The 21,761-nt window shown below is 43.7% G+C and overlaps 1 protein-coding gene across 1 annotated transcript in view; it reads right to left on the reverse strand.

The window, feature by feature from the left end:
- LOC122686919 (phospholipid-transporting ATPase IB) overlaps positions 1 to 21,761 on the reverse strand; it is a 442,214-nt gene that overhangs the window by 171,117 nt on the left and 249,336 nt on the right. The window contains exon 27 of the mRNA XM_043892282.1: positions 18,207 to 18,317. Coding sequence (XP_043748217.1) covers positions 18,207 to 18,317 — 111 coding nt within the window. The remainder of the gene's footprint in view (positions 1 to 18,206; positions 18,318 to 21,761) is intronic.

Below are 21,761 nucleotides of genomic sequence, written 5' to 3' on the forward strand. Positions count from 1 at the left end.
AGTAGAAGATAGAACTTAAGTAGAATCTATACTAATACAACCTATACATCAAATTTCCCCCCAAATAAGTATATATGCTTGATAGTCTATATAGTTGCAGGTAAAAGTGTCCCTCAGTTTCTTTGGATTAAAGCTTTTTATAAACATGCCACTTATTATTATAACCAGCTTACAAGCATAAACTTTTAAATACACAAGCATATTTTAAAACCAAAAAGGAGCAAATTAATATAGAAGAACTCAACAGACGACAACATACCTGACTGCAATGAAAGTGAGATGAAATTAACGATTGAAATAGGTACAATGCAGCTATTTTGTTTACCCCTCACTAGGGCAAGTTTTTCTTGTTATATTTGAATGTGTTCAGAACTCAACTCATGCACAGGTGTAAATTACCTAGTGTCCACTGGAGACCCTTGAAGAGAGAGTTCATTAAATCCAGCCAAGGTGAGTATCACTTTGAAAAACTTTCACAGTATGTATCTTTCAGGGAAAACTGTAAATAAATATGTATGATTGACAGCAAAACATATGTAATAATATAAGATTCCCTGATACTTTCCCCATCACAGCCTAATTTTTGTTGCAATGGCCTACTTGAGTTTCAGTGGATTTGGGGCGTGATTTTGTTTTTAATACATATGACAGCTATAATTTCTGGTTGTCTTTCTCCTAACCCTCTTCATTAGAGCATCTATTCACACATGTACAAACTAAAATGACATTTTTCTGCATATAAAGCCAATCAATATGCTATTTTAGGAGACATTTAAAAATATCTATAAAACACATAGAAAAATCACCCATACATTTACTCAAATGTGAGTATGGGGATATATTAATATTTGCCCGTCTACTCTTTTTTATATGCACATATATTTACAGAGCTGAGTTTATGTGGTATAAAAAATGTCATTATCTTAAGGAAGCTTTCTCATGGTCGTTAAAAATACACAGTCATCACATTTTAAAATACAGGTTTAAAATGGGGCAGTCACTGCAAATAAAGTCTCAAAAGGTTCCCCACCCACTCTACACTTCACCTAAAAAGAAGGATTCAATGCAGGTGAAGCCCAAGGGTACAGCTCAGCCACCATGTACAGTTTCGGGGTCAGAAGTGAAGCTGTGAATGGCACTCATATCTGCAAGTATGTCTTAGTAGTTTCATTCTGACATTCTTTTTCAATTCACTATCATCGTTATTTTAAGTCACCTCTCCAGACTCTCTTATTCCTGTGACCAGTGAGGTAATGATGCCCCGGGGCCTCCATCCACTAAGGGGTGGGATAAAGCCTCCTGCTCAGCCAGCCAGGAGAGGGTCAGGGTGATGTGGGCAGGTGTCAGAGACCCGAGATTCCCCGGGTAGGATCAGGCTCTGAGAGCCGGAGGTCTATGGGGCACCCACATCCTGCAGGATGTTCCTGGATTCACCCAAAAAAACTCCACCAATGACCCACCAAGAACCCTGCCAAGGAACCTTCGCCGTTTGTGGGCAGTTGTTGAAGGATTCATGGTCTCTGGTGGCTGTTAATTATTTTCCAAAGGAAAATTAAAACTGCTTTCTCTGCTACACAAAATTTACCTTCATCCATGTGATGGTGTTTTCACCTCCCTGGGTCCATGTCCTATAAAATCTTACCAGTTTAAAAGGAATCAAGGCAGGTGATGCTTTTGGGCAACACAATGGCCATTTCCAGTGAGATGGTCCCAAACTTTCGGAGGCAGAAACAGCCTGCTTCCTGAGCAAATTCCAGAACCTCGGATCATAACTGGGTCATAGACACAAGTTGAGCCCCTGATCCTAGTCAAGGATTCAGGATCTCAGAGTGATCATAATTCTCCAAATAGATATATTAGGGAAATACTGTCCTGCCAACAACAAATTTCAGTTCAGTTTCACAAATAAATGTAAGGAAATGCCCTGTCTACCATGTTTTGATCAGTTTCTTTGCTCACACATTATCCAAGTAACAAAATATAATAAAGGAGAAGAAACAGTTCTAAACTATTAATTTTTTTTCCCTCTGTCTTCAGCCGAGGAGATTCAGATGATTCCTTTACTATTTACTCACAGGTCTATTTCTGTAAATGTGAGAATGCTTTTCAGCAAACTCCAAATTTCCTTTTTCTTTTGTAAAATACTTGTTATTAAGTACAGATTGAGTTAACCATAACCCCACAAAAAGGGGGGAAAATTCTGTAAGTTTGGTACATGGAATAACAATCCTTTTCCTTATTATTGTATTTGTGAGAAAAACTCACTCAAAAATCATTTATACCCACCAAAAATATACAACTAAAGCAATCTATGTCAATGTGCTGACGATCTGTCATCCTAAAGAAATTTCTTCAGCTGTCATTAAGTGAGAATGGAAAAGAAATTGACTAAATATGCTAAATGTGGGCACAGGAGGTGTTTGCATCTTTGAATTGTGGTTTATTATTTACTGTATTCACATTTGAAAGTTAAGGAAATGTATAGAAATATGAGCATTTTAACTATCTTCTTACAACTCAAAAATAATGAGGAGTATGAAGCTGTGATAGCCCGATGGAACATAAATAAATTGCTGCCCCAAAACCTTTGAAACACATAAACTCTCAAGGATGAGAAAGTGGAACGAGAGAAAACTCCCTAATGCTCTTCACATATGCACATGTGAAGGGCTTGCATCACTTTCCCAGGCTTTGACTGTGGTCAAGGAGACAAAGTTTGGTTTGGTCAAGTGTTCCCCAGTTTTATAAGTTATAGAATCAATCTTCTGATCACAGTTCTGTCTGCTGCATCAAAACCCAGGCAGGGGTGTATGGACCAGCCTTAGCAGGCCTACCCATCAAAAACGATTATAAGAAAGTGTGTGAGATAGTGGGCACATAACCTGAGAAAACCTTAATTCAAAAAGACACACGAACCCCAATGTTCACCGCAACACTATTGACAATAGCCAGGATATGGAAGCAACCTAGATGTACATGGACAGATGAATGGTAAAGAAGATGTGATACACACACACACACACACACACACAAACACACAATGGAATATTACTCAGCCATGAAAAGAAAGGAAATTGAGTCAGTTGAAGTAATGTGGATGAACCCAGAGCCTGTCATACAGACTGAATTAAGTCAGAAAAAAGAAAAACAAACACCATATTTTAACGCATATATATGGAATCTAAAAAATGGAACTGATGAACCTATTTGCAGGGTAGGAATGGAGGCACAGATGTACAGAATGAACTTGTGGACACATGGGGGGAAGGAAGGCATGAAATGAGAAAGTAGCACTGACATATATACATTACCATGTGTGAAAGCTGCCTAGTGGGGAGCTGCTGAATCACACAGGGAGCTCAGCTCAGGGCTCTGACCGGATGGGTAGGATGGGGGTGGGGTGGGAGGGAGGTTCATGAGGGAGGAGACATACGTATGTATAGACATATATATAGACATATACATACACATATAGCTGATTCACTTCATCATACAGCAGAAACTAATACAAATTAGAAAGCAATTACATTACAACAAAAAATGTGTGAGATTATGAAAGAGAGACAAACTCTATGTGAATGTGTGTGTGCATGCCTGCGTGTGCGCGCGTGCGTGCACGTTGAGAGCAACAAGAGGACAGGAGGGGAGAAGTTCAATATAAATGAAAGGCCTTTCTGATAGATGCAGTGCTTGACCTGATTCAAGTATCAGGAAGCAATTAGTAGACTCTCTCTCCACTTATTTGTATTTATTTTTAGATGTAATTTATATACAGTAAAATTGGCCCTGTTCCAGGTACGGTCCCATGAGTCTTTAACAACTGCATAGACTTGTGCGGCAAGAGGAAGACCTGGTACTGTCCTGTCAATGGGACACGGATGGTTTCAGTGTCTCGGCAGGTCCAGGGGGAAAGGACACAGGGCAGAGCACGTGTGCCTAATCATTACGTCTCCTGGTGACGGGGTCCTTGTAACCAGGCTGCTTTTTGATGAATAACCTGTTTGTATTAATACATAACACAGCATTGCCCAAAGTGCCTGGCTCAAAGAAACATGAACCAAAAGATAAAAAAAAACTTGTTGGCTGGATGGGGCACTAATTAAAATCAAAATGGGCATAGCTATTTGTCCCAGTGATTGGGGTTCCTTAATGAGTTACTCCCAAGACTTAGTGGCTCTAAGTGAGGACGAGGCGAATATGGCTCACAGATCTGCCCCTTGGCAGGCTCAGCAGGAAGCAAGCTCTACTACCCTGGCATCAGCTGGGCGTGGGGCTGGCAGCTGAGGCTCTATGTGCCCTACCCTTTGCCCTGGTCTTCCTACAACAGGACAGCTGGTTTCCAAGGGTAGTGACCCTTTTATGCTTTACCCTTGGAAGTCACCTGGTGTCCATGTAATAGGGGAGAACAAATCTGACTCCATATTGGGTCTGTTTCTTTAACTTTTATATTCTCTTGCTTTTACAAGTCAAGAATGTTGCCTGTAGCCTGAAATATTCAGGAGAGCCTATTTTCAAGACTCTGATCTTTAAAGGTATAGAACTTTCCATTCATATAGATATAAAAAGTTGCCAGAGAATAATTTGTCTTGTTGAAGGGTTTACAGGACTATTATAACCTGACTTACCTGGACAATGGCAAGAATAAAGGATCCTGACATCAAGAAGTTTGCATCAACCAACCACATCCCTCCCCTTTTCATATCAAAGAAACCTGAAATCAAACTCGGGGAAGGTGGTTCTTTGGGACAGGAGTCCAGCATCTTCTCAGTCTGCTGGCTTTCCAGATAAAGCCACTATTCCTTGCCCCGACAAGTCATCTCCAATTTACTGGAGTGTGGAGAGCAGTACAAGGTTGGACTCAGAAACATCTATTGCTTCAGCGTGTTACAACAGTCCACCCTGAATCAGGGAAGGGAAACACAGTCCCAGGGCTTAGTTCAGGAGTGACAGGGGCACTTTGTATGATGATCACAGGACTTAGAAGACACATTGGTGGCGCCCTCTGTGTAAAACAGCATCTGTTGCTCTGTTATGAGCCATCAACATGAACTGCTACCAGAAAGATCTTTCAGAAGCGTACATCTCATCACATCACTGCTACTATGTTTAAAATGCTGGGACTCGCCCATACCTGAGGCTTACCTTCACTCCTGCTGCATTTCTAGGCATTTCTTTTATTCCTAATTTTCAACCATTCAGACCTGCTTACAACTTCTGAGCCTCACTTGCACACCCTCTTCGTAAGGAAGCCTTCCTTCTTTGCTTTTGTTTGCTTCCTCCCACTTGTTTCTTTAGGAATCATGTCTCCTGAGCTGGGGCCTCCTGTAAGATACTGTCCTTGGAAGCAGCAGCCTGTATCTGTGCCCCACCAAGAGCAGGGCCTGTGGTCCCCTCCTGGCTCTGCCCCTGGTCAGCCATCTGACCCAGGGTCCCATACATACATTTGCCTGAGTCATAGTTCCTAGGAGCTTCCATCCCCCCCATCGAGAGATGCTGATCTCAAGGGCACTTCTTAACAAACACCCCTCATGCCAACCACATTTCAGAATCTCCTTCTCAGGAATCCTAACCTGCAGTTAATAGCTTAGAATGATTCCAATCTTTTACAATGAAAAATAAAATACTTGCAACTCATACCACACACTAACCTCCATGATATATAAGGAGCCGCTAGAAAAAAATTTTTTTGAAAAGGGAAAATGACAGTGTTTATCAAAATTATTAATGCATTCACCCTATAACATGGAAGTCCCACTTCTGGGAATTTATCCAACATTGCAGCATAATTTGTTAAAGGAAAATGTTGAAGTTGGAAAAAACCCAAGTGCCCATCAAAAGGGGACTGGTTAAATAAGCTATTTACCTAATTGAACACTCTGCTATTGAAGAAGATTGAGGAGGCCCTCTAGTATTATGTGGAGAGATTCTTGGGATACATTATGTCACAAAAGTGGGTACAGAAGAGGTCAGTAGAATGTGGCCTTCTGTGCAAAAAAAGAAGGCCTAATGGTGAGTTTCCGAGGTGGCACAGTGGTAAAGAAATTGCCTGCCAATGCAGGAAACACAAGAGACATGGGTTCAATCCCTGGGTTGGGAAGATGCCCTGGAAGAGAAAACGGCAGCCTGCTCTAGTATTCTTGCCTGGAAAATCCCTAGAAAAAGGAACCTGGCAGGCTATGGGCCATGGGATCACAAAGAGTCAGACACGACTAAGCACGCATGTGCACACACACACAATGGTGAATAATCATATAATCCAGTATCCATAAACAAATGCCAGAAAGATGTATGAGGGACCCCTTCAGAGGGCAGGGGGCAATGATGCAGAGCGAGTAGAGACAGAGGCAGGTTTATATTCTTCACTTGGATGGGGTTTTACAGCTTAGAACCACATGACTGCATTGCCTTTCCACAGCATGAAATGGTTTTTTAAGCCAATCAGCCAACCAACCTCAAATCCATTTGGAATTAACTTTGGTGACAACAGTAAAGAATTACCAATCCACTGAAATAGTTTTTCCAAATGGCTCCCTGTTGCCCATTAGCATTTATGTCAAGATCTTGGACCCACTCATTTCAAATGCCAGTTTCATCATGACTCAAAGACCCTGCTGGAATTCAGATCTGTGTGTGTTTTCTCTATCCAGTTTTATTGCTCTGTCCATCCACAGTCCCAGTGGCTTTTATTGCTATAATTTTTATACTATGTTTAACATCTGGTATGACAAATCCTTCTTAACACCCTTATTTTCAAAATTTCCAGGCTCTTTCCTCCTATTTATATTTTCTTATGATCTTCAGCATTTCCTTGTCTAAGTAAATAATCATTTTGATACTTTAATTGTCATTTGAAAGTCGCTCAGTTGTGTCCAACTCTTTCATAGACTATACAGTCCGTGGAATTCTCTAGGCCAGAATACTGGAATGCGTATCCTTTCCCTTCTCCAGGGGATCTTCCCAACCCAGGGATCAAATCCAGGTCTCCCACATTGCAGGTGGATTCTTTACCAGCTGAGCTATGAGGGAAGCCCCTCTAATTGTCATATATTATATATAGATATGTATGCATATGTATGTATGTATCTGAATGTCTGTGTGTATGTATGCATATTTCTTCATATCCAAAAGTGGGAAGGTCTTCTTGTTTATTCACATTGACTTTCATAGTAGTACTTTTCTTACTCTAGCTTAGGACACTTACGTTCATTTTTAATATATCTTTTTTAAGTATAGTTGATTTTTAATGTATTAATTTCTGTTATAAGCAGTGATTCATACATACATATATATATATTCTTTTTTGATATTCTTTTCCATTACAGTTCATCACAGGATATTGAATATATCCTTATGTTAATGTTTAAGACAAATATTTCTGTAACTCATCATAGGTGGAAAAATTTGATTTTAAATATCATTTTAATTGTATTCTTTAGAATTCCTTCTACCAACTTAATCAGCAACAATAACACTTAGTTGTTTTAAATAGAATTGAGGGTTCTTTTTTTTCCATTTGTGCTTGATGTTTAGAAACCACTGATTAGCATTTTTTGATATAGGCTGATACCACCAGGGGGATCATACATTGTGGCAGATGCCACAGAAACAGGATAGAAAAGAGAAGCAGCAGATCATCACTCATGACTCCTCTCTGCACAGACTTGGGCCTGAAGCAGGGTGCTGGCTGTCGTTATAGGAAGTAGCCGATAAAAGGAGGGATGAGGGAGGAAGACAAGAGGAGGGATGCAGGAAGACACATCCAGTGAGGGTTCCTGTGGCAGGAGTCCCAGGGAATTTCCATCACAGACAGATTCCTATCAGACCACACAAAGAGAAATAGGAAAGACAGGCAAGCTCTGAGGGTATTTGTATACACATGGCTCCTGTGCATCTATGGCAGTGCTTATTCTGGGAGGAACTTCGAGAAAGATGCAACCAGGAGATCCGTGTTAAAACAAGGGCCATCTGTTTGGTGTGATTCAGGTGGGAGAAAAAACCCACAGCTGCTGTATAACTTTGCTGTGGTGAGTCTTCCATCAGTCTTTTCAGATACATTTGAGGATAAAGTAACAAGATACTACAAGTACTTACTATGAGCTTTTAATGTTTCCAGAAAGAATCACTAAGTCAAATGCACTAACTCAAATGTTTTACATCAGCTAACAATAGTATTATAAGAATGGACCCCAGCGGCCTTTACTATGACCCATCAAATAGCACAGGAATGCTTTATAGCACTGCCTTTTGGTTTCTCTGGCAAGTCTCCTCCCCCACCAAAAAAGTCAGGCTATACCAAATGCACCCAACTTTTAAAGATTTAAAATGTGCTCAGCAGCAAGAATAGCAACAAGAACCCAGGAAAACTTACTTTTTATTTTCATTCCAACACATACTGGTGACCAGTATCTCACTGTAACTTGCTCTTATGGTAGAGAGCCCAAAGCAGGTGAATTTCAAAGCACCTTTTTGCAGGTGTAACTGGCAGAACTTCTGGATGCTTTAAAACTATAAGTGGAAAACACCCAAGATCAACACAGCACTTTACCCACCTGAAAGTGCTGACATTACCTTTTTGACAGCACAATTCCCACCCAGTTTGTACATGAGGAGAGAGGAGGGTGTGTTTTCAGGCGATCGGCAGGCAACCAGAGATAGGATTATTTTGGCTTCTAAAGCAGACAGGCATCCTGATCCTTTACAGCCTGGAGAGTGACCTTCAGTTCACATGAAATGTCCTGGCTTTGAAAGAAACCGGCAAATCTCATACTCTGGGGGAGAAGCCCTCTCACGTGGATTCCATCCAGCAAAGTCCAGCAGAGTGGACTGGGGAGAGGACGCAGTTTTAATGTTTCATTTAAATGCTCCTGATGTAACTCAGGCAGAGTGTGTAAGCACTGAGGGGTCTAGGCTACGTGATGAAATTTGCAGGGGCCACTCTGGGTCAGGGCAGATGAGACCTCAAATAATGTTAGAAGAACTCTTTCTCAGTTATGGACAGGGGCCCACAATACTGGAAAACAATGTATCAGCACCTCAATTATTAGCAATGCACAGATGGGAAGCAAGCAAACTTCCAGTTAATCTAGCAGTTTGGTCTTGGTTGTTTTGCTCGACAGTGATTATCCACAGTTGCAGGGTTTAGGATTATATAATCAGAGCCACACTCAAGGCAGAGCATCTACAGAAGCAGTTGAGGGAAGACATGCCTCCTCCCCAGAAGGCTTCCTGTTGTGGGGGAGGGGGACTAGAAAACTAGATTCCTGTTCTGGGGAGAAGCAGGGACAAGAAGCCTCTCAAGCCTGTGAACACAGTGTAGCTGTAAGCGTATCAGATATGAAATAACTTATAGGGATGCTAAAGGCTGATGTGATGTGAGGGCTGCTATGTGGTTGGCTAAAGGCTTTCCATGGTGATTTCACTTAATCCTCACCAACTTTCTGATACATGGGCTATCTTATCGCCATTTTACAGAGAAGGACACTGAGGCTGGGAGTGGTCTGGGGCTTAGTCTGCACGGCACAAGCTGGAGACAAAGCCCCCAGGTGGAGCCTCTGGCCATGGCCAATGCTGCCATGGTGATGGTGCCCAGCCAGACAGTGGATGGAAGTGTGGCTCTAGGAGACAATTCTGTGGGCCTCTGGTCTTTCTCTTCCCAGAGAGGTTAAGCAGACAACATTCGCCAGGCTGACTCACCCGTCCATTACCACCATCTTGCTTTATTATGGCCAGTGTCATCCCAGTCAAACTTGACTCCAGCCCTTCCTTAAACTATGATATTACCTGGAGTTCATTGACTTTCTGGCCCCTGGTTCTCCACCCCTGGGATTGGGTTTCCAGAACTCCCCAACCACGGGAAACTCTATTCCTATAAAGGAATACTGTGCTGTGCCTAGTCGCTCAGTTGTGTCCAACTCTTCATGACCCCATGGACTGTAGGCCACCAGGCTCCTCTGTCCATGGGATTCTTTAGTCAAGAATACTGGAGTGGGTTGCCATGCCCTCCTCCAGGGGATCTTCCCAACCCAGGGATCAAACCCAGGTATCCAGCATTGCAGGCAGATTCTTTACCAGCTGAGCTACCAGGGAAGTCCATAAAGGAATACTACTTGGCAATAAAAAAGAATAAACTACTGACACTCTCAACAACATGGATGAATCCCAAATGCATTATGCTGCAAGGAGAAGCCAGCGTGACCACACACTATGCAGTTATATGCCTATGGAATGGCAAAACTATAGCATCAGAAACCAGACCGGTCATTTCCAGGGACTGGGTGTGGGGGTAGAAGCTGATACAAAGGGAGCTGAGGGAGGTTTGGGTAATGATGATACTGTTCTATATCCGAGAATAGCAATGCATTTGTTAAGACTCACAGAACTGTATGCTAAAAAGTATTAATTTTGTGCATGTAAATTACACCTTATAAAATAGGAGAATGGCATACCTTACTAATAAATACTTTCAAAGGAATAAGGGAAACTAATTAGGTGAAGCTAATGAGGAGGTAACAGCTTCTAATTAATAGCCCATGTTATGAAAAAGCAATTTTCAAATTGACAAGTGTCCCACAACAGATTATCAGAACAACATGCAGCTTAGTTAAGGAGCAATGATAAACTTCATCCAATGATCCCCAGATAAAAGAGGCCAATATTTAATCAATATTCTTTTAATGGCGTGCTTTGCAGGTACTGGCAGCATCTGATTGCACTAATCTACTTTGTTTCCCTTCGTTTGAAAGATCAGGCAAGAAAATATATACATTACTCTTGAGCTTTCTTGAAACAGTCTACTGGGTCTGCCAGGACCTTGGAAATAAGAAGGAAAGGGCACCTGTTGGAAAACCAGTACCGGGGCTCAAATGAGCTGTCAGAATGCAGCAGAGATTAGCTACTACTTAAGGGTACAGGCCTTTACTGAAGGGAAGACGAGTTTCTAATGTGGTGCTTATTAATAGGAATGATTTCAACTAAAAGTCAAAGCCAGAAAACTCTCAAGTACAAGAAAAAGAAAGATGAATTGCATTACCATAAGTAATTATATTTTACTTGCCTATAAAAGATATTTTAAAACTATGAGCCATGCTACCATACGACCCAACAATCTCACTCCTGGGCATATATCCAGAAAAGTTGAAAACTCTAATTCAAAAAGATACATGCACCCCAATGTTCATAGCAGTACCATTCACAACAGTCAAGTCACTGAAGCAAGTTAAACATTTATGGATAAAGAAGATCTGATATATATAAACATGCACACACACACAGAATGAAATATTAGCCATAAAAAAGAATGCAGTAATACCATTTGCATCAACATGGATGGACCTAGGAATCATCATACTAGGTGAAGTCAGGAGAAAGACAAATATCATATGCTATTACTTCTACGTGAAATCTTAAAAAAAAAATACAAACTTATTTACAGAACAGAAGTAGACTCACAGATGCAAAAAATTTATGGTTATGAAAGTGGAACGGGGACGGATAAATTAGGAGTTTGGGATTAACAAATACATACTACTACATATAAAGTAAACAACAAGGACCTACTATAGGGAGCACGGGGAGCTATGTTCAATGTCTTGTAACCTATAATGGAAAAGATTTTTCTGCCATTGGAGTCACACATCATCAGTCAATACACTCTGTCTGTTACTGTTACCGCCCCCTCGCCGCTGCCGACTTCGTCGTCTACAGAAGGTGCCTTCTGATGTCACTTTGTATCTTCTGGGTCTATAATCAAATTCTCCATTTTTTAGAAAAATTTTTTAAAAATTAGTTTTTGGCTGTTCCATGTGGCATATGGGATCTTCATTCCCAGCTAAGTACTGAATCCATGTCCCCTTTAGTAAAAGCGCAAAGTCTTAACCACTGGACCACGAGGGTAGTCCCTTGATCTTGGACCTTCCACCACACCCGCTCAGCCCAGTGTCCCCCAGTGTACAGAGATAAACACGGACAGGTAGGAATCACAATGGATTTGTGCCGAGACATTATCCCAAAATTAACTGTAAAAATGAAAGGAAATTTGGTTTCAACAGTTTTAGGAAACCCAGTCTCTACTGCCAGAAGAAAGGAGAGGAAAAAAAATGCATTTCAGGACAGCAAATCAAACAGAGGAAAATGGCAAGAAAAAAACAGTAGATGAAAAACCTAAAAAAAAAGAAAAACCTAACTGGTAAAATCAACTTCCTGAGAATGAAAAATCTATTTGAGAGTTTCAGCTGAAATAGAAGTTAGTTTGAGTAGGAAAGTGTGTGTACTCATGTGCTCATTCATATCCGATTCTTTGTGACACCATGGACTGTACCTGCCAGACTCCTCTGTCCATGGCGAGAATACTGGAGTGGTTTGTCATTTCCTTCTCCAGGGGATCTTCCCAACCCAGGGATCGAACCCACGTCTCGTCTCCTGCATTGACAGGTGGATTGTTTACTACTGAGTCACCTGGGAAGCCCATAAAGTGTGTAAAGAATGCAATCAATATACTTCACTCTCAAAAGACGAGATTAGACACACTGTAAAATGAATTAACTAATACTGGGAGGGGATATTTCTCCATGTGAAAATTCCACCCGGAAAGATTTAAGGTTAGATCAGAAAGGCATTTCCTAAAAGGCAAGACACACAGTACAAAGTGCAAACCTTCTCTTCTATCCTAAAAACAAAAACAAAACAAACAAAAGAGAAAACCAAGAAGCCTGACAGTTTCCTAGAGGCTGGCCGCTATTGAAACCCGCTCAGTCGAGTGTGTGTTTATTGGGTGCTGGTCACTCATTGTGCCTGGACGTCCCCACCGATCTGGTGGATAGAGAAGCACCCAGTACTGCCCTGGGTGGAGCTGTCTCTGGAAGCAGGAGGCCTTCAGGAAGGGAAGTGAGTTGGAACCTGTGAACTTTAATGCAGACCAGACGTGATGAGCTGGACACTTTGCTGGGTTTGGGTGTTTTGTTTTTTCTTTTTTTTTTTTTGGCCCAAGTACCAGATGGTGGGGAAATGTGGTCACCTGGAATAATGCATACCGTAGAGCTCTCAAAGTCTTTTTTTGTTTTTGGACTTGCGCCTCTTTTTTTTTTTTTTTAATTCCAGGGAGGCTTAAACATTTTATGGAGTTAGAGACTCAATTTTTAAAACAGCCACGGCTGAATACTTTTTTCTTCCAGAACGCTGGATCTTTATAACGATCCTCTTAGGTAAAGCAGCTGCGAAAACATCATTAAAAAAGCATATATTGTCACCTGTAAAAAGCAGTAAGAGTCTATTTTTATAAAGTTCAAAGTGCTCGGGTATCTGGTGGGGGGATCCCTCTGGACTGCTAAGACTTCTCTGGCTTGGTGACCGCTCTTCTCCCTTTCTCCTCCCCTCACCTTCTGCTAACACACTCCCAGCTCTAAGGACCAGCAGCAACCAACTAGGCTTTGAAAAGCTGGTCCTGAGCCCACGTCTAACAAGTTCTGCAGCCGCCTTCTCACCGAAACATAAAATCCCAACAAAATGCACTTTCCCCCTATTGTTTACTTGTATTACTTCTCTACAGAGCTGGAATAAATAGGGCATGGGATGGGAACGGCAGGTGTGGGCTCCCCTCCTGCCCCTCCTCATCCTTCAGGTGTTGACTTGCTTCGTCCTAGAACCTGGAAGCTGCCACCCTTCCTGGATGTGAAGCACGCCTTCTGACAGATCTCACTGCAAGCATCTTCCTGGAAGTCGTCTGAGTGGTGGGTGCTCTTCTTTGTGTCCCCTCACTTGACTCCAAGAGCCAGGGCTCTGTCTTGTTCATCTGGATCCCGTGTGGGCGTGCTAAGTCACTTCAGTCATGTCCAACTCTTTGCGACCCCATGGACTGTAGCCCGCCAGGCTCCTCTGTCCATGGGATTCTCCAGGCAAGAATATTGGAGTGGATTGCCGTGCCCTCCTCCAGGGGATCTTCCCAACCCAGCGATCGAACCTGTGTGTCTTACATCTACTTGCGTTGGCAGGAGGGTTCTTTACCACGATCCCAAAATGCAATAGTTTAAATCTCTATTTCTCATTTGGTGATAATATTTCCAGACCACCAGGCTAATATGCACCCCATTTCCTGGCCCATATCCCATACCAATTTAACAACCCCAAGAAAACATTAAAATTTCTTATATGTGGTGCCAAAAATAAGTAGGCATTCACTCTTAGTGGTATAAAAATTCCCATTTTTTTTTCACTTCGATATCTATATGTTGTGGTTGGTCTCTGTATTAGGAACCACCAACTGCTCACCATCATGATGGCCAGGATTCACGCCCCAGGTTAAAACTACAGAAGTATGTTAAAGGTCTCTGCTTACCATCTGCCTGCCACACTGACAGACACATTTTCTGAAGCTGCTTTTACTGTGGAACATGCCTATTCCAGAATGAAAAACGAATCCCAGCCTCCAAGAGCAACAAAGCTCCTGTCTGGTTTTCAGGCCCTTCCTCTGGCCACTCCAGTGGCCACCCATGCCCTCCTTGGCTTCTGCAAATTCCATTTCTTTTCCTGCCCTGAATGCAGACACACAGGGCACACTCCCCTCCAACTGGCTGATCAGGGTCCCACCTGCTTGGCCGGCTTGTGAAGCCACCCCCCTCCCAAGCCAGCCCCGTGACAAGGTTTCTCCTTCTGAGAAGTATGGTCCATCTGGTCACAGCCATTAAACTCAGCATCTGCTTGGTTTGATTCATGTCAATGTATGGCAAAAACCACTACAATATTGTAAAGTAATTAGCCTCCAACTAATAAAAATAAATGAAAGAAAAAAACTTAAGTGTAAAGTTGTCTTTCAAGCCTTCAATAAGCTGAAGTGCATTTTTTTGGTTTCCCCTCAATGTGACTAAAGCAGCCAAATGCTTGTGACATTCTTTAACATTTTAGCAAAAAATTGTGGCAAAATTGACATAAAGTTCACCATCTTAACCATTTCCAAGCGTGTAGTTTAGTGATATTAATATATACATTCACACATGTGTGCTCAGTTGTGCATGTCCGACTCTTTGTGACCCCATGGACTGTAGCTCTCCAGGCTCCTCTGTCCATGGGATTGTCCAGGCAAGAACACTGGAGTGGGTTGCCATTTCCTCCTCCAGGGGATCTTCCCAACCCAGAGATCGAACCCACATCTTGTCTCCTACATTGGCAGGCAGGTTCTTTACCACTGTGCCACCATATACATCCACACTGTTTTGCAACCATTATCATCTTCCATCCACAGGACTCTCTGTGACATTTTTGTCTGTCATCATCTGTGAGAGGCAGACAGAAAGCCGCCAGTTAGTTTCTAATGATAAAAATCCTGTTTTAATTCATGGAACTGTACACCAAGAAATGGTATATATTATGGTGTATTAATTATACTTTAAAACAGTGATGTCTGCCCATTCAAGCATCTCTAATGCAGGCAGGATGGGCTTTCTGAAACATACATCTGAGCAGTCCCACTGCCTGGCACAGAGTTTAGAGCATGGGTGCTCCAAATTGTTGGCAACGAATGAGTGAATGAATTCAACTACTCTCTTCAAACTTGTCAAGGGTTCCTGTGTCTAACACCTTTATTGGTAATTCAAGTCATGATAGCTTCCCTGGTGGCTCAGTGGTAAAGAATCTGCCTGCAATGCAGGAGACATGGGTTTGATCCTTGGGTTGGGAAGATTCCCTGGGGGAGGAAATGGCAACCCACTCCAGTATTCTTGCCTGGAGAATCCAATGGACAGAAGAGCCTGGCGGGTTACAGTCCATGGGGTCACAAAGAGTTGGGTATGACTTTGCAAGTAAACAACAACAAATGATTCTCCTACTAATGACTAAGGCTAGATACGTGTGTGTACATGCATGACACCTTTGTATTGATGTCTTTTTTAGTTGGCAAATTATTTCAAGTTTGTATTTTAGGTGACAGTTACATGTATCACAGGGCATCTGAGATGAGAACATCCTGGCTATTGCAAAGAGTTTCTTCTTGAGTTATAAGAAAACCATTTAAGAAAAATACACAATATATTTAATTTATTCTCACATAAATAATTAGCTACAAGGTAACCCTTAGAATGCAAAACTTTTGATTGCAAATGAACAAATCAAATTATACCATCTTTGATCTTTCAGCTCAAAATACACTAAAACAGCATGCACGTAGTACTTTCCTATGTTTGAATTATGTTGAAGCACACCCACTGATGCCATGAAGGTTATGCAGCAATGGCAGATGCAGTCTGAGTCAGTGCTCTGTCTGGGCTCAGGAAGGATTTCGTTTCCTATTTTAAAATGAAGATCACCCAGCCATACCAAGGAGAAAATTGGGCACAGAGCAGTGGAGACACTGTATTTTATATAGAATGTTTTAAAAGCCTGATTATGCAAGACTGTTTAACCCCTGCGGCTCAGCCACAATAGCCAATATTAATGTAAGGAACTTGCCTGGCACGTTCAGAGTTGAAAGTCTGCCAAACAGAATTTTTCAGACAGACTGAAATTGTACTTGTCTCAGAGTCAGCTCACTGGAAGCTTTTTTTTTTTTTTTTAAAGGAAAAAGCCAAGATAGTAGGTGTCAGTGACTAAGAAGGGCCCCCAAGGAAGCTCTGGAAAGCTCCAGGGTTGGGGCTTCATGGGGACGGTTCTGATAAGAAGTCTAGACTATCTGTAATGTGCTGATCATGAGGAAAGCCAGATTATTGAGCAAGCTTCTGAAGCCAGCAGCTCCAAGAGACGAACATGCACGTGAGAGACGCTGACATGTGGGAACTTGCTGACACCAGGGCCTCAGTGATCCTGGCCCCAGACCACAGCACCAATTATCTGTGACCCCGAGTGACACTCAGGAGGGACTCCTGCTACAGATGCAGAAAAGGCTGTGGGGAGGGGGCTGGCAAACATCTTTAAGCACCCAAAGGGAACTGTAAGAATGTGGACAGAAAGAAGACAGAAACCACAGCATTTATGGTGGGTAACATCTGAAAGCCCTTACTCAGAGAGGGTGGAGTTGAACACAGCAGCACCAGATGAGCAGATGAGGCAAGTGGGCTGCCCTTTGTAGGGGTAAGAAAACATATCCCTTCTTCTAGGTTTTCCTATGTTTCAGCTGCTTTGGTTGGGCAGCCTTGTGCAGTGAACAACCTGTGCAACTTGGGGAAACTACTTGGTAGGAGTTTGGCTACAGAGGGAGGGATTCAAACCTCTAGGTCTGAGCTGACTCTTCAACAGGAAGGATCAGATGATTTGGTCAAGAAACGGTTAACCGCAGTTCCACTAGCAAACCCCGTGTCCACGATCTGAGCTGAGCCTTTTCAGGGACCACATCAGAAACAGTGGATCTATGCCTCAGTTATTATTTCAGCCAAGAGTGGAGAAACCAGACACAAAATAACCCGCACCACACACAATGACCATTGCTTCCCTATTTCCCCAGAGTGACTGCCTGTTGCCTCTTTCCTAAACACGTCTGGAAATCTCTTAGTCGTGACGGCCACACCTTTACAGTAGAGCTGCTCCAAAGAAGGAGGAACGAGGCGCCTGGTGCTCCCATCGGAGCGGAACTTGAAGTGTCTTTTCCACTCGTCCCTGGGCCAGCACCTCTGCCCCACCGGTCCCTCCAACCAGCATGCGTATTTCACTTATAACCGAATCTGCATCTTGAAAAACAGGCTGGCGACTCAATGCGTTCATTGAGACATTTTTAATTATGTTCCTGGCTTTCTCCCCACTCAATCCCACATCCTCCCGGCTAAAGCAGCAACATCCACATGTCCCAGAAGCAAGAACCAAAAGCTCAGGAAGCCTGCGGAGTCCGTGAGACATCCAGCAAGAAACCCTTCCATTCAGTGAAGAAAAACCAGGCTGGGTTGCCTAGGAACGTCTCAGCGCTCACCACGCCAGGTGCCAACATCTGCCGCCCAGGCTCCCGCCACTGGGGGGTGGGGTAGGGTGTGAGTGACAGCAGGAGGGCCACTCAGAGGAGAGGGCCTTGCCCTGTCCATCTGTCCATCAGGGAGAGAGAAGGCAGAAGGCAGCCATGGATGTCTGACTTTTGATCCAGCGAAACTAGATCTGGAAGGTGTCCCCAGCTTCAAAGAGGCTCCACACATCAGGGAAACATCTTTTAAGTATTCCCTGAACAAAACCCTTCCTTGAAGTCACCTAAGGTCCCTCTGATAAGGACCCTCCTCCTGAAGGAAGGGGCCAGCCGTGCTCACCTCAATGATGTAGAGCACCACGTTCTTGTAGAAACAGTACAGGATGCACTTGGTCACCCGGTTGTAGCTCCAGGCACCGTGAACCAGCAGGAGCTTCTCCAAGTAGGAAAACTGAAAAAGGAAAGAAAGAGGGTCTGGAATGTCCTTCGGAGGAGAAGACAGGCAAGGGAGTGGACAAACCCTGATTCTGCTGGTGACTAAGAACACCACTCGCTTTAGAGGCAGCTTTCAGGCCAGGTGAGAAGGTCTAAGATCTCCTCTTTAAGCTACAGAGTTATGATTTTCCCCAGTCACACAGCTAGACTTCAGATTGCTGTCTTGTGAAGTTCTATTTACTCTAATGCTTTTAGGATATTAATTATTAAAAGGAGGTGACCAACCAAAATTGGAAGAAAAGAGCAGTGAAATAAGATGCTTCTATTCAATCACCAATTTGGTAATGACAACAGGAGCAAGGGACAGGGACTGTCATGCACCTGTATCCTTTTAAGAAGAGGGATGCGCATATAGACACTACCTGTTCCTATTTCCACTGTCAGCCTGCAGGTGCGAGACAATGACACTCTACACACAGAGAGACACACACTCTGCCCTCCACTTCTAGACCCATCTCCTTCCCCTTTTTCTGGCCTCCAACAAGAGCGAGCCCCTCTTGCTGAAATGTGATGTAGTCGTCCGTCCAAATAAAACATCAACACGCAGCTGACACCAAGTTGAAAGTGATGTAATGGCTTAGCTCTTGCAGTTGAAAGTGATGTAATGGCTTAGCTCTTGCAGTATGAAATATTCAACAATATTCCAATAAAATACTCAAATCCTCCTCGGGGCAGGGGGTCTTTGGACACCACTCCAATCTTATCTCCTCAGCCTCCCCTTAGCCTGGCTTTGTCTTCTGGGTCCTAATTCACAAAAGCCTCCAAAACTGTGAACAAGGAGCCGGAGGGAGGGAGATGGGCTGTTTTTGGGGTCATAGTCTTGGCGTGTTCTGGCAGTATGCATCATTAGGGGTGATCCTGCTTCACTTCACGGTTCCTATGTATTCAATTAGCCTCTCCTGGCACTGAGTCCTCCTTGGTTGCCTTGAACTAAAACCTCACCTCCTGCTCTGAGTCGCAGGGCAGCCCACAAACTTACATCCATCACTCCCCACGAGAGGACCATGCACAGATACTAGGAGTTCTGCTGTTGTCAACTTCCTATTAACTTTAGGTTACTTTTGAAGGTACATTTAACCATCTACAGAAAAGAAAGACTGGCCAAAGATACAGTATTTTTAAAACACTTTTTCGAGAGGAGGCCACACAATAGCTGGTGTTAACACTAAGGACAGGAGCTCAAGCCACGCGAACCACATCTGGGTGAGTTTCTGCAGATGGCTTGTCTACATGTGGCTCCAAAAGCTGAATGAGACTCTGGAGTGGTGGGAATGGGTACACGTGGAGAAATAAAGCTCCCCATACAGGGTCATCAAGGATTCCAAAGGGAATGGCTAAACAAATAAAGAAGAAGTTTGTATTTGACCTGGACACCCTGGCGTTCAACCTTCCATGAGTACAGAGAACATCTGTTGGAACCATCCAGAAGGCCCTAGCTTAGCACTACAGTGATTTCTTTTCAGAAAACAAAGCAAAAAAATCCTAAATCAAAATGCTGTTTTCATGAGGTTGCTCAAAAAACATTAAGGAGGCAGGGGGCAGAAATGACTCTCCCCAAGGAGAACAGGCAGCGGAGGGCTGGAGACACAACATGACACGGGCTGGCCCTGCACAGTGAGGCCCCAGCGGGCCAGTCGGCAGCCTGGGGCCACCCCGTGGACACAGCACAGCACAGCACAGCTGGGGAGAAACAGGACCAGGGCTTGCTGACTTCATAATTTTCCTGAGGACAAGTCTTTGAGCTAACCTTTTTTTCCTTCTGGATATAACTTTCCAGGGCACGTTCTCAAGAATCCAATCAAAAATGTGTTCATCCACATTAAAATAAACAGATCAAGTGCTAAGGCATGAACTTTGACCAAAGACATTTATCACTTTATTAACTTCAACCAAAGGAACTCAGTCAGTTGTGGCATGTCCTACCTAGTAATTATGGCAGAGGAAACATCCTGGTAAGGAGGGTATGAGGTAAGCAGAACGCAGACCCGAAATAACGGGATCCCTGTCTACACCTGAACAGGATGGCGGACGGGAGGGACACGCAGGGATGCTGGTTGGCTAGAGACCCCTGGTGTTCCTCTGTGTTCAGTCTTTGGGGCTGTCCATCAGCTCCTCCAGCACAGGTGATGTAGGCTGGATGGACAAGAAAAGCCCCAAACAGAATCACAAAGCCCTGCCGCCCTCTGTATCTGCCCTTTAGTTTTGATTTGCTTGTCATTTTGATTTGCCTTTAATTTGAAGAGACCAACTGCTCCAGATCCCACATCCTATTAGTCCGGTTTCAATAAAGCAGGTCACGGAATCTCCCTTCCCTCGACATTTGCAAGAAAAAGACAAATATTTGCCTGGAGCTCCTAGGAAACCTCTGAAGACCCCTGCCAGCCATATGATGCTATAACTCAAGTATTTAATAATGCTGGGGTGCATAACATCTCCAGGTGCTGACAGCCTGCAGGAAGCGCAAGTCCCATAGGCCTTGGGGCAGTCGACTCTGGAAAGGAACCAGGCAGGTGCGCGGGGCTAGTTCCCCAAGGTCACGTGCAGGTCCACTGTTCTCTGACCCTGGGGGCTGGGACCCGCGGTAGGTCACCTCTTGTAAAGGAAGCCCAGTTTTCCCACCTATAAAGTCTGAATTCCTTCTCCCACCTACGTGAGTCATCATCTTGAGGATTCATTTAAAATCGACAAAAGGAACAAGGTGGATTTCATGCACTTTTTGGATTTATAAGGATCCTGCTGTTCTCTGCATTTGCAAAACCACTAGCTGGTGGGTGGGGGGTGGTGGGGATTTGAGATGGCATCTAAGCAGAGCCCCCCTCCGGGAAGTGGGGCCTTGAAGGTACAGAAGGCCAGTCTGCATCCCTGGGCTTGCAACAAGTTCTTCCACGCTTAACATGCAGCCCCAGATTTCAGCTTCAAGGAGGAAAAGGCCATGATTACTTGTGCTCATGTGATAAGGTTAATGCATTCTCCCAAAGACTGAACACGGAGGAACACGAGGGGACTTGAGCCAACCAGTAGGCATTTAATCCCCGCACACTGTGATCGGAGATGGGAGGAAACGGTCTGTGTTCTCTGAGACACCTAGATTTCCCGGATGGTCAGGCAGCAAAGATGGTCTAGGTGAAAATCCCAGGGGGGCAGGAGCTTGGCCGCTTCCCTTCACTTTGGGGCTGTCATTGAGGAGTGGACATTCCGTTTGGTCTCCGACTGCTAGGGCAGGAGCTGCTAAGTCTGTCAGGAGCCTCTGCTGAATCATACAGACCAGAGAGGAACAGGCTGGATGTGGCCGAACTGCCAAAAGCTTTGTGCTGCTGACCACGGGGGGACCGCTGCCCAAGCCTGGGGTTCGTGCCCCTGCCAGCAGTGGCCCTGCAGCCCTGCGGCACAGCCAAGAGGG

Source organism: Cervus elaphus, chromosome 30 (assembly GCF_910594005.1).
Source record: "Cervus elaphus chromosome 30, mCerEla1.1, whole genome shotgun sequence".
NCBI classification, from domain to species: Eukaryota; Metazoa; Chordata; class Mammalia; order Artiodactyla; family Cervidae; genus Cervus; species Cervus elaphus.